The following is a 15,660-nucleotide window of genomic DNA, read 5'->3' as shown; positions in this document are numbered from 1 at the left end:
CAATGTGGCAGGCACCAAGAGATTTCTTTAAGCAGTCCTTGTACCTGTTCTTTGATGCACCTCTGACTCAGTGGCCAGTGGAGAGCTTGCCATATAACACGATCTTGGGAAGGCGATGGTCCTCCATTCTGGAGACGTGACCCACCCAGCGCAGTTGGGTCTTCAGCAGCGTGGATTCAATGCTAGCGGACTCTGCCAGCTCGAGTACTTCGATGTTGGTGATGAAGTCACTCCAATGAATGTTGAGGATGGAGCGGAGACAGCGCTGATGGAAGCGTTCTAGGAGCTGTAGGTGATGCCTGTAGAGTACCCATGATTCGGAGCCGAACAGGAGCGTGGGTATGACAACGGCTCTGTATACACTAATCTTTGTGAGGTTTTTCAGTTGGTTGTTTTTCCAGACTCTTTTGTGTAGTCTTCCAAAGGCGCTATTTGCCTTGGCGAGTCTGTTGTCTATCTCGTTGTCGATCCTTGCATCAGATGAAATGGTGCAGCCGAGGTAGGTAAATATTCTCTACTTTTGGCCAATATGCCAAAAGCTCTCTTTACAACTCCATCCACCTGTGACACCACTTTCAGGGAATTATGTATCTGTATTCCCAGGTCCCTCTGTTCTACCACACTCCTCGGTGCCCTATTAATTACCGTGCACATCCTTTCTTGGTTTGTCCTTCCAAAATGCAACATCTCAGACTTGTCTGCATTAAATTCTATCTGCCATTTTTCAACCCATTTTTACAACTGGTCCTGAAGCTTTGAAAACCTTCTTCACTGTCCACAACGCCTCCAATTTTAGTGTCATCTACAAACTTAATGATCTAATTGACCACATTATCATCCAGATAACTGATATAGATGACAAACAACATTGGTTCCTGCACTGATCCCTGAGGCACACCATTAGTCACAGGCCTGCAGTATAAGAAGCAATCATCCATGATTATTCTCTGGCTTCTCTCATCCAGCCATTGCCAAATCCAGTTTACAATTTCACCATGAATACCAAGCATCTCAACATTCTAATCTCCCATTTGGGTCCTTGTCAAAGGACAACATCCACACTCTTTCCTTCATCAATTTTCCTGGTAACCTCCTTGAAAAACTCTATACAATTGGTTAAACACAATGACCTACCATGCTCAAAATCATGTTGACTATCCCTAATCAATCCTTGGCTTTCCAAATATTTGTATATCCAATCTCTTAGAACACCTTCCAATAATTTCCCTACTACTGACATCAGGATCACCAGTCTATAATTTTCAGGGTTATTTTTACAGCACCACACCCATGGTTAAGGACATTTTAAATATTTCTGCCAGAACCTCTGTAATTTCTACACTAGCTTCCTTCAAAGTCTGAGAGAATATTTTGTCAGGCCCTAGGGATTTATTCATCCTTACTTGCTTTAAGACAGCAAGCACTTCTTCCTCCTTAATCTTTATAGCTTCCATGTCCTCACTGCTTATTTTCCTTATCTCCCACAAATTTGTGCCTTTTACCTGGGTGAATAATGATGGAAAAAAAACATTTAAGATCTCTCCCATCTCTTTTGGCTCCATACAAAGCCGACCACTCTGGTCTTCAAGCAGACTGATTTTGTCCCTTACTATCTTTATGGTCTTAATATACCTGTAGAAATCCTTAGTACTTTCCTTCACATTGTCTGCCAAAGCAGCCTCATGTCTTCTTTTTGCCTTCCTGATTTCTTTCTTGAGGTTTTTCTTGCATTTTTATACTCCTCAAGTACCTCATTTGCTCCTTGCTATACACCTCTCTCTTCTTCTGAACCAGATCCCCAATATCCCTCAAAAACCAAGGTTCCCTATGTCTGCTAACCTTGCCTTTAAACCTAACAGGAACATACAAACTCTCAAAATTTCACCTTTGAAGGTGAGTAGTGAATCTGTGGATTCTGCCCAATGAAGTAATGGAGGATGCTTAATTCAATTTATTTAACACACATAAATACACACTTTTGAATTGTAGGGGAATTAAGGGTTATGGGGACCAGGGAACTGAAGTTGAGTCCATGACCAGGTTAGCCATGATCTTATTGAATGGTAGTGCAGATTTGATGAGCCAAATAGCTCACTCCTGTTCCCATTTCTTATGTTTATGTAAAATTGAATGTTCTCTTTCCAATGAACAAAATTTCTAGTACCTAAATAAAGAGCACACAGCTGAAGGAAAGTGACAAAATGCAACATATCATACATTCAACAGCAAACATCAAAGATTCCTGGCAATTGGAATTTAATCTCTCTGAGCGATGATTAGGAGGTTATTTACCTTATAGCCTGATGATTTGATATGAACTCCCCGCTTGGTCAGTGTTGACTTCATTCTGATAAAAAATGATCGTTCCAAGCTGTTGTCAATATTCAGTAAGGTTGGACTAGTGGATTCTATAGTGGGATTAAAGAAAAACTATTAATATCATGAATTTGTTTGAAATATACTTGTATTTCTTGTTTTCAATTAAGGGTTCAATCACTACAAGTCACCAGAAAAGGATACATGTTCACTGGGTTTTCAGTTAAATGTAAACTTGATTCTAAAAGTATGTATTTAACAGGCCAATCATTAAATTTGAAAAACTGCCCTGAAAGGAAGAGGAATGTTTATATAAAAAGGATGAGAACACATTTAGCTTGCACCATACATTCTTCATATAGATCAGTGCCTTGATGACACTTTACTTTCCTGATGGAAAGCTCAATTTCACAGTCCTAATCTTTCTCTTTTGTGGTAAAATTTCACAGCTGTGACAGAAATTAGTCAACGTGTTCCATGTAATATTGAAAGCCTAAAGAATAGTTCACAATAAAGCAGACTTGTGCTGACATCTTCATATAGTAGGTAGTATTATTTTGTGATAGTTGAGACTCAATGACAACTAGTCATCTTTGAATAAATCAAATATGAGAGGACAATTATATAAAATAATGCAGTTTATGCATGGAATTCATGCTACAAAATTCCAGAATGATTTAAAGACTCTTTTGATATGCAATAATACGTTACATTCTGGATAATTTTTTTGAAAATTCTTGTCTTAAGAAAGTAGTCATTTTGACTTTCTAAAGTCTGAATCATTTTCCCTTATTCAAAACTGGAGTGGTGCAAAGCTAAAAAAATTGTGCGTTCACTTCTAGTGATTACAAAAATGAATTACCATAAAATTCTTCTCATTATCTTGCATACTATAACATGCCAACAGCTTCTTAATTTTATTTCATATAGCTTGCAATGCAGTATCTAGGCAAAAATTTCAACTGTAAGAGTTTAATTCATCCCTCTAATCCTATCACATCAACCTTATTTTTCTTATCAGAGATTCTCATTTTGAATTAAATGAGCTCATTAGTTTTAATCAAAGCTAGAAAGATCAAAACTTACATTTAAATGCTTCAGATCAGAACTGTCACTCAGCCGTGTAGTTCTATTTTGTGAAAGCATAAGATCAGAGCTCCTTGGAGCTGTATATTTTTCCCACGGAATGATTATAGTATGAGAATGACAAATATCTCTGGCATTCAATCAGTTCTCCCCAGTTTGGTATGTAGAAAGCTCAGTGACCTATCCAGTAAAACCACAGCTTTGGTGTTTTAGTGAAAATTGAGAATTAATGACATCTACTTGTGAAACAGGAGAATCTAATGACTTGCCAATGTGGAAATCAGGAAGCAAGATTTATAATATTTGCTCAGTTATGGTGTAAACATAAATATATCCTTTATTCACACATTTGCTGTAAATAGTGAATGCATTTTTTCCTCAACCCCTTACACCTGCTAAAGTGAAGATTAGCTGCATATGACGAAGCTGCTGCCAGCAATTCAATAATGTGCCAACATTATACTGGATTGCTTCCTGCAAGTTCCTACGCAATATTTCATCTTGTTTTGATTTTACCACGAGTAAATCAAGCTTGCGTTCTTTTTTAAGTGAAATTGTTCTGGGCACTTCTAGTTGTTCATGCTCACTTCTAAGTCTGAAATGAAATAGAACTGAAAGTGACTGGAGCATCAAATAATGACACCAAAATATGTCCAAACTAATACAAGTTAGGTTTCTAAGTTCCACCATAAGCATTGTAGAATAGTTACATTCAAATTATGCACACGTCAAACGAGTTTGTTGCTTTTTTGCACTATTTAGAGAGAGGCACCAAGAAATCCCCATGCCCAATGATGCATGTGGGCTCTCAAGGCAAAGTTGTGCATTCATAATCATGCTAAGCCACACGTGGTTTTGTTCTGAGGTTCCCACCAGCACAGCCACCTAATTCACTCCATATGATATAATATGGGATAAGATAAGGCTTTGAAACCTTCAGAACGTATTGTGTCTCCAGCTAAGCTGTTCCTACACCAACTCTGTCTAATTATGTGGACTATTGACCTGGTATGTTCCATTTAATCTAGCTAAAATCAACCCATACAGTCTATCTCAATCCTCAGCTAAATTATGTGAAGCACTTGGGGAAGAATCATTTATTCCCTAATGCCCAGATCCAATTTCACCAAGAAATACTTATTATAAACTTAGCCCATAAATAGCTCAGTTCTAGAGGTGAGGCAAAAGTGACTGCTATTGACAACCTGGCAGCAACTTAAGGAGAATTTGGTAAAAATTAGAAGTCAATAGGATTAAAAGTGAAATACTCCAGTTGTTGGAGTCTTACCATAAACAAAGGAAAATGGCTGTGGTTGTCAGGTCAATCATTCCAAGGCCCACAACATAAAAGCAGGAATTCTTTAGCATGATGTTCTTGGACCAACTATCATTAAAAGTAACTTGATATTTATTGAAGTCCTTCTTTCTCTCATTATGTCAGAAGTGTGCAGATGACTAAGCAAAGTTCAATACTTCAGGAGATGAAGCAGGCAATGTAATAAATTCTAGTCAATATTCAAGCATGAGCTCTACCATATAAGTGCCAAACTATGATTATCTCTAACAAAAAGTCTAACTATTTACTTTCATTTTCAATGTTTTACCAGGTCACCCACCTTCAACATCCTGCAATTTACCAATGATCAGGAAGTCAAATTGACCAGCTATATACAATGACTATAAGACCAGCTCAGAGGCTAGGCTTCCTGTGATGAGGGCTCATGTCCTGAGAACTGAGAGTTTCCCCACTGTGAGCAAAGCATGGCATACTTTCTTGTGTGTGTGAGTGGAGCTCCAACAATTCTCAAGATGATTGACAAGATCCAGAAGAAAGTATTCATCTATTAATTCATCTAGCACTGTTGCGCCATGGCTACAATGTATGCTGCCTAAAAATGAACTGTAATTACTCTCTGAGACTTCCCAAATATGTGCCTTCAACCACAAGAAGATGCTCGGGTCTGTCTCCCTGGACTGTGAGGTTAAGAGACATTAAAAACAGAGTAAGCAAATCTGAGGGAACCCAGAGTGTTGTGATATCTGGAATGCACTGCCGGAGAGAGTAGTGGAAGCAGAATCATGAATTACATTTCTGAATATTTATTTATCTATCTATCCTTTTTTATTCATAATCTCTTTTTCTATCTTGACACATTGTGACCATTTAATTTATGCCATTGTATTTGTTGCATCTTACCTACCCATTTGGCCGTAGCAACTACAAATGTTGATGCATCTGTACATTGTACTGGCGTATATGACATTAAACTCTCGTTATCTCTTTTAAGTAATGTCTAGCTGAGCACTTGAATCACTTAGGGCCAAATGCTGGAGGACCCACTGGTCAGCATGGACATGGTTGGTTGAACAGCTTTTCATTTCCATGCAGTATGACTATGACAGCAGTTATGTGGAACAAGTTCCCCTCTAAATCGCACACAATCTTTTTTTTTTTTAAATTTTTTTATTTTTCACACCATAAATCACATTAGCCATGATATACACTATTTCATTTTCACACATATACAGTGACTTTTTCTCCCCCCCCCCTTTCCTCCCAAACCACCCCCCCACCCCCCCCTCTCATCCATTTTAGGTATACAATCTAGGTTGCATTAAGCCAGTCAGACAATGTTGTCATTCAACAAAATTACACCAGAAATTCTACTGAGTCCATTCTTTTCTTTCCTTCTCCTTCCATCAACTTAGGTAATGTTTGTCCCCGGTAGGTTTTCGCTATTGTATTTAATGTAAGGCTCCTATACTTGTTCGAATATTTCAATATTATTTCTTAACCAATATGTTATTTTTTCTAATGGAATACATTTATTCATTTAAATTTGGTAGTTTCTTCCTTTTAATTTGGTTATGTATTCCATTAATATTTAAAGACATATAGTTCAGCGTAGCCCTTTTATATTTTGTTTATCTTCTCTTTCCGTTTTTCCATCATTACCTTTCCTCCTTTTCCATTTCTGTTTTCTTATTTTCAACTCTTTCTAAGACAACATTCCTACAACATCTAACATTTTCCTTATTCTCCTATTTCTATCTTATTTATCCCCAATCTCCCCTTCACCTCCTGAGTTGTCCTTTATCCCTTGTCGGACAACCACATCTCCCCTCTCCATTTGGATTTGCGAATCCACTCGCAAGCGTCAACTGATTTTGCAGTGACCGCTATTTCCCCCCACCCCGCCTCCCCCAGAAAAGATTTCACTTTTCATATGTCACAAAGGTCCCTCTTTTAATTCCCTCCTTATTCTCTCTATTCCATTACCTTCCCTTATTAATTCTTGTCTATACTATATATATTTTCCTCTAAGTACAGATACATTCACGTATGCACATTGTCTCTATTCACTCTTATACCTCTTTACCTGCATACATATCAATCGTGATCATTTTTACTCTCATTACCCGTCTTCATCCCTCAGTCTATTTTTGTCTTTACCCACATACATATCAGTCGTGATCATTTTAGCTCTCATTACCCGTCTTCCTCCCTCAGTCTATTTTTGTAATTGTTCTGCAAATTTTCGTGCTTCTTCTGGATCCGAGAATAGTCTGTTTTGTTGTCCTGGAATAAATATTTTCAATACCGCTGGATGCTTTAGTATAAATTTATACCCTTTCTTCCATAAAATCGCCTTTGCTGTATTGAACTCTTTTCTCTTCTTTAGGAGTTCAAAACTTATATCTGGATAAATGAAGATTTTTTGCCCTTTATACTCCAGTGGTTTGTTGCCCTCTCTTACTTTTTCCATTGTCTTCTCCAGTACCTTTTCTCTTGTAGTATATCTTAGGAATTTTACTACAATAGATCTTGGTTTTTGTTGTGGTTGTGGTTTAGAGGCCAATACTCTATGTGCCCTTTCTATTTCCATTTCATGCCGTAGTTCTGGACATCCTAGGGTCTTAGGGATCCACTCTTTTATAAACTCCCTCATATTCTTGCCTTCTTCATCTTCCTTAAGGCCCACTATCTTTATGTTATTTCTTCTGTTATGGTTTTCCATTGTATCTATTTTTTGAGCTAGTAGTTCTTGTGTCTCTTTAGTTTTTTTATTAGATTTCTCCAATTTCTTTTTTAAGTCTTCTACCTCCATTTCTGCTGCTACTGCCCGCTCTTCCATCTTGTCCATTTTTTTTCCCATTTCTGTTAAGGTCATCTCCATTTTAATTATTTTCTCTTCTGTGTTGTTTATTCTTTTTCTTAAATCCTTAAATTCCTGTGTTTGCCATTCTTTAAATGACTCCATGTATCCTTTAATAAGAGCAAGTATATCCTTTACCTTGCCTATCTTTTCTTCTTCTATTTCCCCATACTCTTCCTCTTCTTCTTCCTCTGGGTTGACCATCTGTTGTTTCTTTGTTGCCCTTTCCTCCTCTTCTTTCTTGTTTCTATTGTCTTCTGTGGTCTCTTCTTGCTGCAGGTGTTCTGCAGCTGTCGTTGCCGGCTGTGGAGATCGACTCCCCAGCTGGTCCCCCCTCCCGTCGGTGTGTTTTTTTTCATTCGCATCGCGCATGCGCGAAACTTCGCGCATGCGCGGTTGCGCACTTTTGCTCGGCTCTGCGAGCCATTTTTGTAGTCCATTATTTACCGACCTGAGGGAGCGGGTTTCTCTCTCCGCAGCGGGCCTCTTCGGACAGGTAAGGCCTTCACCTTTTTCCTCCTTTGTCTTCTCTTCCTCTCTTCTTACCGTTGCTTTCGACTTTTCTTTTTTTGTCGCCATCTTCTTTCCACCTTTATACTCACTTTTCTGTAACTTTTATTTCTGTGCCTTTGTGTTTTCTCTTGTTTTTCCCGACTTTTCTGGAGAGGGCTGGAGTTCACCGTCCGGCCACTACTCCATCACGTGACTCCTCCTAATCGCACACAATCTTGAAATAGATTGCCATTCCTTCATTGTCACTAGGTCTCAATACTCAAACGCTCATCAACTGACCTCTCCCCCCCAATTACACTGCAGATCACATCATCAGCAGAACTCTAGGGTACAAGATTGCTCTTGTAGCCACAGTATTCATGTCGCTGGCCCAGTTGTCTTCCTGGTTATTGGTGATGTGCGGGATGATGGAAGGGGAAATCGGGCAATAGTAATGCCATTGAAATTGAAGTAGAAGATTCGGCTTTCTTTTGTTGGAGATGATCATTAATAATGGTCCCTCGTCTTCTCAAGGATAAATGGTAATGGACCACATTTACAGAGATATTAACATCTTGAAATATTTTTGAAAAACAAATAAATGGGTGCCTCTGCATTGAGAGAGCTATTATTGGTGGTATTGTTACAGTCATGACTTGGCCTTTTGAGTGGGTCAGGGAGGCAAGGACACGTCCATCAGCAAAGAAATGGTGAATGTCATATTTTCAGGATGCACACCTAACTCCTTCGTCCTGAGAGAGCCCATAATGCTCCGAGAGACGTATCTTGGATGACGAGCTCTTTCCCTCAACTTCTGTAGCTGTTCACTCTCATATGCTCTCAGGTGCACAATGATGAAAAACTGAAATATCAGTGGGAGAAACGCCATATTAACTTAGCTCATAAAAAATGGATATGATTAATGTCGTGTCATGCTCTCATGCACAGAGTATTATTTTTTAACTATTCCTGAAACATTTAATTGTACATTAAGGAGGATGATCAATACATTATTAGGGCACCAAGGCAGAGCCAATGCATCATTTGTTTATACTGTAGAATTGAATCTTTAGAGGAATGCTGCAGTTTATGTTCCACATTTGGCTAATGAGGCTTCCTTTCCTTTCCTTGGACCCTCCAATCAAGAATATATTGTAAGTTTCTATTCACATCTCCACTCACTCTTTCTACATTCTAGGAATGACCTCTGAAACATGAACTGCATTCATTCCATTTTATTAGTCTATTACTTCGCTGGTCATTACATGTTTTACTCCACAAGGTGGACTAAAAGCAGATTGGGGAATACAGCTAACATACAGAATACTGAATTCCAAATACGACCAATTTGAAAAATAAAAGAAAACTTTCTCAAACATTGAGCAGATCCAAAAGCATTTGAAGAAAGAAAACCAAACTTAATATGTAAAGTTGGCAATGTTTCATCTCCATTCTTTAATGGATCTTGTGAATAACGTCGAATTATAATAATAAGGCCGAAGGAACAATTTAAGATGATCTTCAAATTTTGTGTTCTGGTTAGTGTGAAGTCTGGAATCAGTTATCCATTTGAAAATGGGCCATGTATGTTGGCTGGTAGGATATACAACAGGTACATTAAATTCAGAGTACGATTAGGATGCCTGGTTATTGAGTTATTATCCGTCTTTTAATTTTATTTAATGGAATCCAGAACTTCATTTAAATTTCTGTCAGATGTTCATAGCTTTCTGATGGAAAGTATAATTAATTTAAAAATCAATCTGATGATGCATTAAAATATTCACATTTTCCCTCTTTTAGTATGTACAGAAGGAAGCAGTTATTTGGTAAACATTACATGCAATTGATGTAATAACCAGACTTAGCAGTTTTCATTCAAAATATCTGATGAACTATGTTCAGAGTTGCTAACCAGTAAAAGTCTAAATCACTTTAAGATACCTTTCTGGGACAAAAAGAACTGATAACTTTAGTTGCAGTTCCAATGATACATTGAATCATTGAAATGGGAAAACCAGTTAACTGTTTCAATAAAAATAAGATAGATTAAAATATAAAGATGAATATATAATGGTGAAAATGTAATTCAATGATTTTAGCATTGTAACTCCACAACCAGAATGGTTTTGTAAATGATTTAGTATAACATATCTGAATTTCAAGTATAGAAGCAAAATGAGAACAGTTTACATTTTACTTATTACCAGTTCAGTTGCCACACCATTTAAGTTTATTGTCATGTTATACCTCACACAATGAGAAGAATTCTTCTGTGAGCAGTCTCACAGGTTATTTCTAACATTCAAACAGCAATATAAAGAGCACAATTTATAGTGCATAGAGTCGCAATAAAAAGAAATATCAATTAATACCAAGCAAGGGCAGGATAATAGAACTGTTGTAGGGTTCATTCAAGAATGATTGCAGGGAAGAAACCTGTTGGCATTTGATTTCATGCTCTTGAGGCTTCTCTCCAATGGGACGAGGGTGAAGAGTGTGAGTCCAGGGTGTAATGTTTCTTTCAGTATATTGGCTGTCTTTCCTAAGAAGTGGGAGGTGTAGATGGATACATGCAGGAGAGGGAAGTTTAAATTATAGGTATGCCCTGAGCAGCATTCACTAGCTTCTGTAGCTTTTTCCAATCTTGAGCTGTGATGTATCCAGCAAGTATGCTTAGGAAAGTAGTGGAAACTGTTTCCAAAGTCCTAAGGATGTAGGGGTGTTTGTATGCTTTTTTGACTATTGTGTCAATTACATTGGAGATGCTTATTCCTAAGAACTTGAAGGTATCGGCTTTTTCTACTTCAACACAATTTACTTGGACAGATGTATGGTTTCTATCCCCTATCCTGAAGTTATGGATCATCCTCTTTGTCTAATTGACATGAGAGAGAGGTTGGTGTCTTGGCACCATGGTATTACACTTTAACCTCTCGTCTATTGTCTTGTTATTTGACAGCTGGCCCACTGCTCTGGCAAATGTGAAGATGGAGTTAGAACAGTATTTGGCTGTACAGTGGTGGGTGCTGAATATCGCAGGGAACTAAATACACAGCCTTGAAGAAAATGTTTGAAAACCACTGTTTTCATTGTATCTAATTGACTCGTTATGTGCATGGTTTCATAACTCCAAAGGAAATAGGCCAATGACAATTTTTCTCAAGCAAAATATTTCAGTAACAATTGGGTCTAGAGCAATGGTTCCCAACCCTCCCTTCCCGCTCACATACCATCTTAAATAATCCCTTACTAATCACAGAGCACTTATGGCATAGGGATTACTTAAAGTGGTATGTGAGTGGAAAGAGAAAAGTTGAGAACAACTGCTCTATATATTGATTCAGAAAACTTTACTCATTTGACAAACTCCAAGCCATCCAGCCATTTACAGCATGGGAGTACCAATCAATATGTGGCCCACCTGGATGCCTCATATGGCAGGCTGCTGTTCAGTGACTTCAGCTCAGCATTTAATACGATCACTCCCCAGAGGCTGGTAGAAAAGTTGTCCTCACTGGGACTCAACACCCCTCTCTGTAACTGGATTCTGAACTTCCTAACAGAAAGACCACATTCTATCTGGGTCGGTAGCAGAATATTGAGCACTGTCACATGACCACTGGCGCTACTTAGGGCTAGGTGTTCATGCTACTGATCCAGCTCCAACAGCGTCATCAAGTTTACAGATCACACAACAGTAGCAACAATGATGAGTTGCACAACAGAGATGAGGTGGAAAATCTCATGAAATGATGCAAGAGTAACCTGATTCTCAACATGGACAAGACAGGAGATGATCATGGACTTTAGGAGGTCCAGGAACAACCACCTTCACTACACATCAAAAATTCTGTAGTAGAGAGAGTGGAGAGCACCAAGTTGCTCTATCATGGACCTATTATGGACACTCAACATCTTCTCGCTTGTCAGGAAGGCACAACAGTGACTGGACTTCCTGATAAGATTGAAAGTGGGCGAGGTTATCAGCCACCATTATGTCAACCTTCTACAGGAGTTCTATCAAAAGTGGCCTGGCAAGCTGCATCACAGTGTGGTACAGTTTCTGCAGAGAAATAGATTGGAGGTCAATCGACAGGACTGCAAGAGTGACAGAGAGGATCATTAGAGTCTCCCTCCTCCCCATCGAAGTGATCTACCAAGATTGTTGTCTGAAGAGAACGTGCAAAATCATTTAAGACCCATTCCACCCCATGCACAGCATCTTTCGCTGCTCCTGTCGGGGAAGAGATACAGGAGTATGAGCCAGCACCACCAGGCTGGGGAACAGCTTCTTCCTATGAGCAGTGAGACTGCTGTATGACCAAAGGAACTGCTCACATTAATCATCCGAGACTCTTGTTTTTATAGATATAATACTTGTCCTGCATATGTGCTATGTCTGGTTGTGTGTCTGCATGTTTTGCACCAATGATTGGAGAACGCTGTTTCATCAGGTTGTACTTGTACAATAAGATGGCAATAAACTTGATTTGACTATCAGCTCAGCAGAGATAAGGTAATCTTTAACAAAATGGTGGATGAACAACATGGGGAACTAAGACTATCTTAGATAGGCAACCTGGCTTACAAAGACAAGTGAATTTAAAAGGACTGTTTCCATGCTCTAAAACTACATGTATCTATGAACACATGGATGGTCTGCATGAAGACAAAACCATTTCAGCAAAGAATCTGAGTTGTTACCATCAGTTGCAAAATAAGATTATGATAGAACTTTATGCAAGACTCTTGGGCATAGTGAATATGAAGACAGTTGTGAAGAATCTGACAATTGCCTAAACATAGACAAATCCATAGAAGCAGCACTAGTCAGCAGATGTACAGCATGTCAGGAACGCAGAATTGCTTTGCCAGGCATGGAATTGGCCTGTTCAAGACAGATTATTGTGAAAAAGGGTGATGACAACTTTTTATTGTGAATTACTAACCATTCAAAATGTTAAAAGTCTGGTATTGTAGGGTCTTGCATCACCACAGAACCTACAACAAAGGAAGAAGGCATAACCTTTGCTATATATGGACTTCTTTTGTTTGTCGATCCTTGCATCCGATGAAATGGTGCAGCCGAGATAGGAAAACTGGTTGACCGTTTTGAGTTTTGTGTGCCCGATGGAGATGTGGGGGGGCTGGTAATCATGGTGGGGAGCTGGCTGATGGAGGACCTCAGTTTTCTTCAGGCTGACTTCCAGGCCAAACATTTTGGCAGTTTCCGCAAAGCAGGACGTCAAGCGCTGAAGAGCTGGCTCTGAATGGGCAACTAAAGCGGCATCGTCTGCAAAGAGTAGTTCACGGACAAGTTTCTCTTGTGTCTTGGTGTGAGCTTGCAGGCGCCTCAGATTGAAGAGACTGCCATCCGTGCGGTACCGGATGTAAACAGCGTCTTCATTGTTGGGGTCTTTCATGGCTTGGTTCAGCATCATGCTGAAGAAGATTGAAAAGAGGGTTGGTGCCAGAACACAGCCTTGCTTCACGCCATTGTTAATGGAGAAGGGTTCAGAGAGCTCATTGCTGTATCTGACCCGACCTTGTTGGTTTTCGTGCAGTTGGATAGTCATGTTGAGGAACTTTGGGGGACATCCGATGCGCTCTAGTATTTGCCAAAGCCCTTTCCTGCTCACGGTGTCGAAGGCTTTGGTGAGGTCAACAAAGGTGATGTAGAGTCCTTTGTTTTGTTCTCTGCATTTTTCTTGGAGCTGTCTGAGGGCAAAGACCATGTCAGTAGTTCCTCTGTTTGCGCGAAAGCCGCACTGTGATTCGCCTTTGGAAGACTACACAAAAGAGTCTGGAAAAACAACCAACTGAAAAACCTCACAAAGATAAGCGTATACAGAGTCGTTGTCATACCCACACTCCTGTTCGGCTCCGAATCATGGGTCCTCTACCGGCACCACCTACGGCTCCTAGAACGCTTCCACCAGCGTTGTCTCCGCTCCATCCTCAACATCCATTGGAGCGCTTACATCCCTAACGTCGAAGTACTCGAGATGGCAGAGGTCGACAGCATCGAGTCCACGCTGCTGAAGATCCAGCTGCGCTGGATGGGTCACGTCTCCAGAATGGAGGACCATCGCCTTCCCAAGATCGTGTTATATGGCGAGCTCTCCACTGGCCACCGTGACAGAGGTGCACCAAAGAAAAGGTACAAGGACTGCCTAAAGAAATCTCTTGGTGCCTGCCACATTGACCACCGCCAGTGGGCTGATAACGCCTCAAACCGTGCATCTTGGCGCCTCACAGTTTGGCGGGCAGCAACCTCCTTTGAAGAAGACCGCAGAGCCTACCTCACTGACAAAAGGCAAAGGAGGAAAAACCCAACACCCAACCCCAACCAACCAATTTTCCCCTGCAACCGCTGCAATCGTGTCTGCCTGTCCCGCATCGGACTTGTCAGCCACAAACGAGCCTGCAGCTGACGTGGACTTTTTACCCCCTCCATAAATCTTCGTCCGCGAAGCCAAGCCAAAGAAAAAATATGGACTTCTGGAAGAGATGGTCTCAGGTTAAAGTCCACAAGTTAGATTTTTCCTGTTTGAAAAATTTTAAGAAAAGCAAATGAAAAATCCACATTGTAAAGGAGTCATTGGAAAAACAACCATGGGATGTCCATCAAATATCGCCGAACCTCCTTCACCCCATTTGGAATGAAGTGGTTGGGAGGAGAGGGGAGCCAGTCAAAAGCATTTGGGCATCAGTAAGCACTATAGAACTGATGTGGAGGTCAAAGATGAGGAGATGGTATTTGGAACTGTAGATATAAATGGTTTGAAGACTTAATTCACTGGTGAGAGATTCAGAAATGCTGACAAGTGAATACTGACCCAGGCACCTGCACTAGCCAGCTGTTAAGGATAAAATGAGGTCCCTTAATGATTGAGGAACCATTTTCTTTTCGCAGAGAATGATCAACTCATCCAACTATATTTCAAAAGCAAAACCCAAATGATGCACTCACCCGAGGTTACATTCCTTCTGCTGTTTGTTGATCATCAAAGCAACTTTTGGATCACAGTATCAACATACAAACCGACACAACATTTGTAATTCAAATCAAAGCTTATAATTTAAAGGCAAGCTTGGAAAACTGCCACAAAGTCTGCTGAACACTTTGGTTTTCTCCCAGAGTGGTATCCATAATATTACCCATGATGATAAAAAGGGGGATGAATTGGTGTACTTGGTGATTTTTTATCTTCAGTTTGTGGGAATGGACTGCCAGGTGATTGGGAGAAATGTACACAATGTAGTATAATTAGGGAAGAATCATCTGACTGGACTGCATTTAGAAAAGGAATATAAATTGCACTCCAATGTATTTGGAGTGACACAACAAAGTCTGCAGATGCTGTGAGTGTCATGAAAACAGGAGGAACTCAGAAGGTCTTGTTGCATTCATAGGAGGGAAAGATTTGCAACCGAAGTTTTGGGCCTAAGCCCTTCTTCAAGGTTTGAGTAAAAAGCAAGCAGGTACCTGAATTAAAAGGCCGGGGAAAAGGAAAGAAAATGCAATAGGAGGAGTATAGACCAACAGAAAATTTATAGATAATTGGACACGGATAAGACAGAAAAGTAAAGTGAAAATTGATTA

The 15,660-nt window shown here is 39.8% G+C and overlaps 1 protein-coding gene across 10 annotated transcripts in view; it reads right to left on the bottom strand.

Annotated features, from left to right (window-relative positions):
- Positions 1–15,660, bottom strand: part of LOC138753571 (neuronal PAS domain-containing protein 3) — a 1,142,342-nt gene that overhangs the window by 71,785 nt on the left and 1,054,897 nt on the right. For all 10 annotated transcript variants that reach the window (XM_069916739.1, XM_069916738.1, XM_069916740.1 and 7 more), the window contains one exon: positions 2,293–2,408. In XM_069916739.1, coding sequence (XP_069772840.1) covers positions 2,293–2,408 — 116 coding nt within the window. The remainder of the gene's footprint in view (positions 1–2,292; positions 2,409–15,660) is intronic.

This window comes from Narcine bancroftii, chromosome 2 (genome assembly GCF_036971445.1).
Source record: "Narcine bancroftii isolate sNarBan1 chromosome 2, sNarBan1.hap1, whole genome shotgun sequence".
NCBI lineage: Eukaryota > Metazoa > Chordata > Chondrichthyes > Torpediniformes > Narcinidae > Narcine > Narcine bancroftii.
The sequence above is the reverse complement of the archived record's forward strand: the minus strand, read 5'-3'. Positions and strand labels throughout refer to the sequence as shown.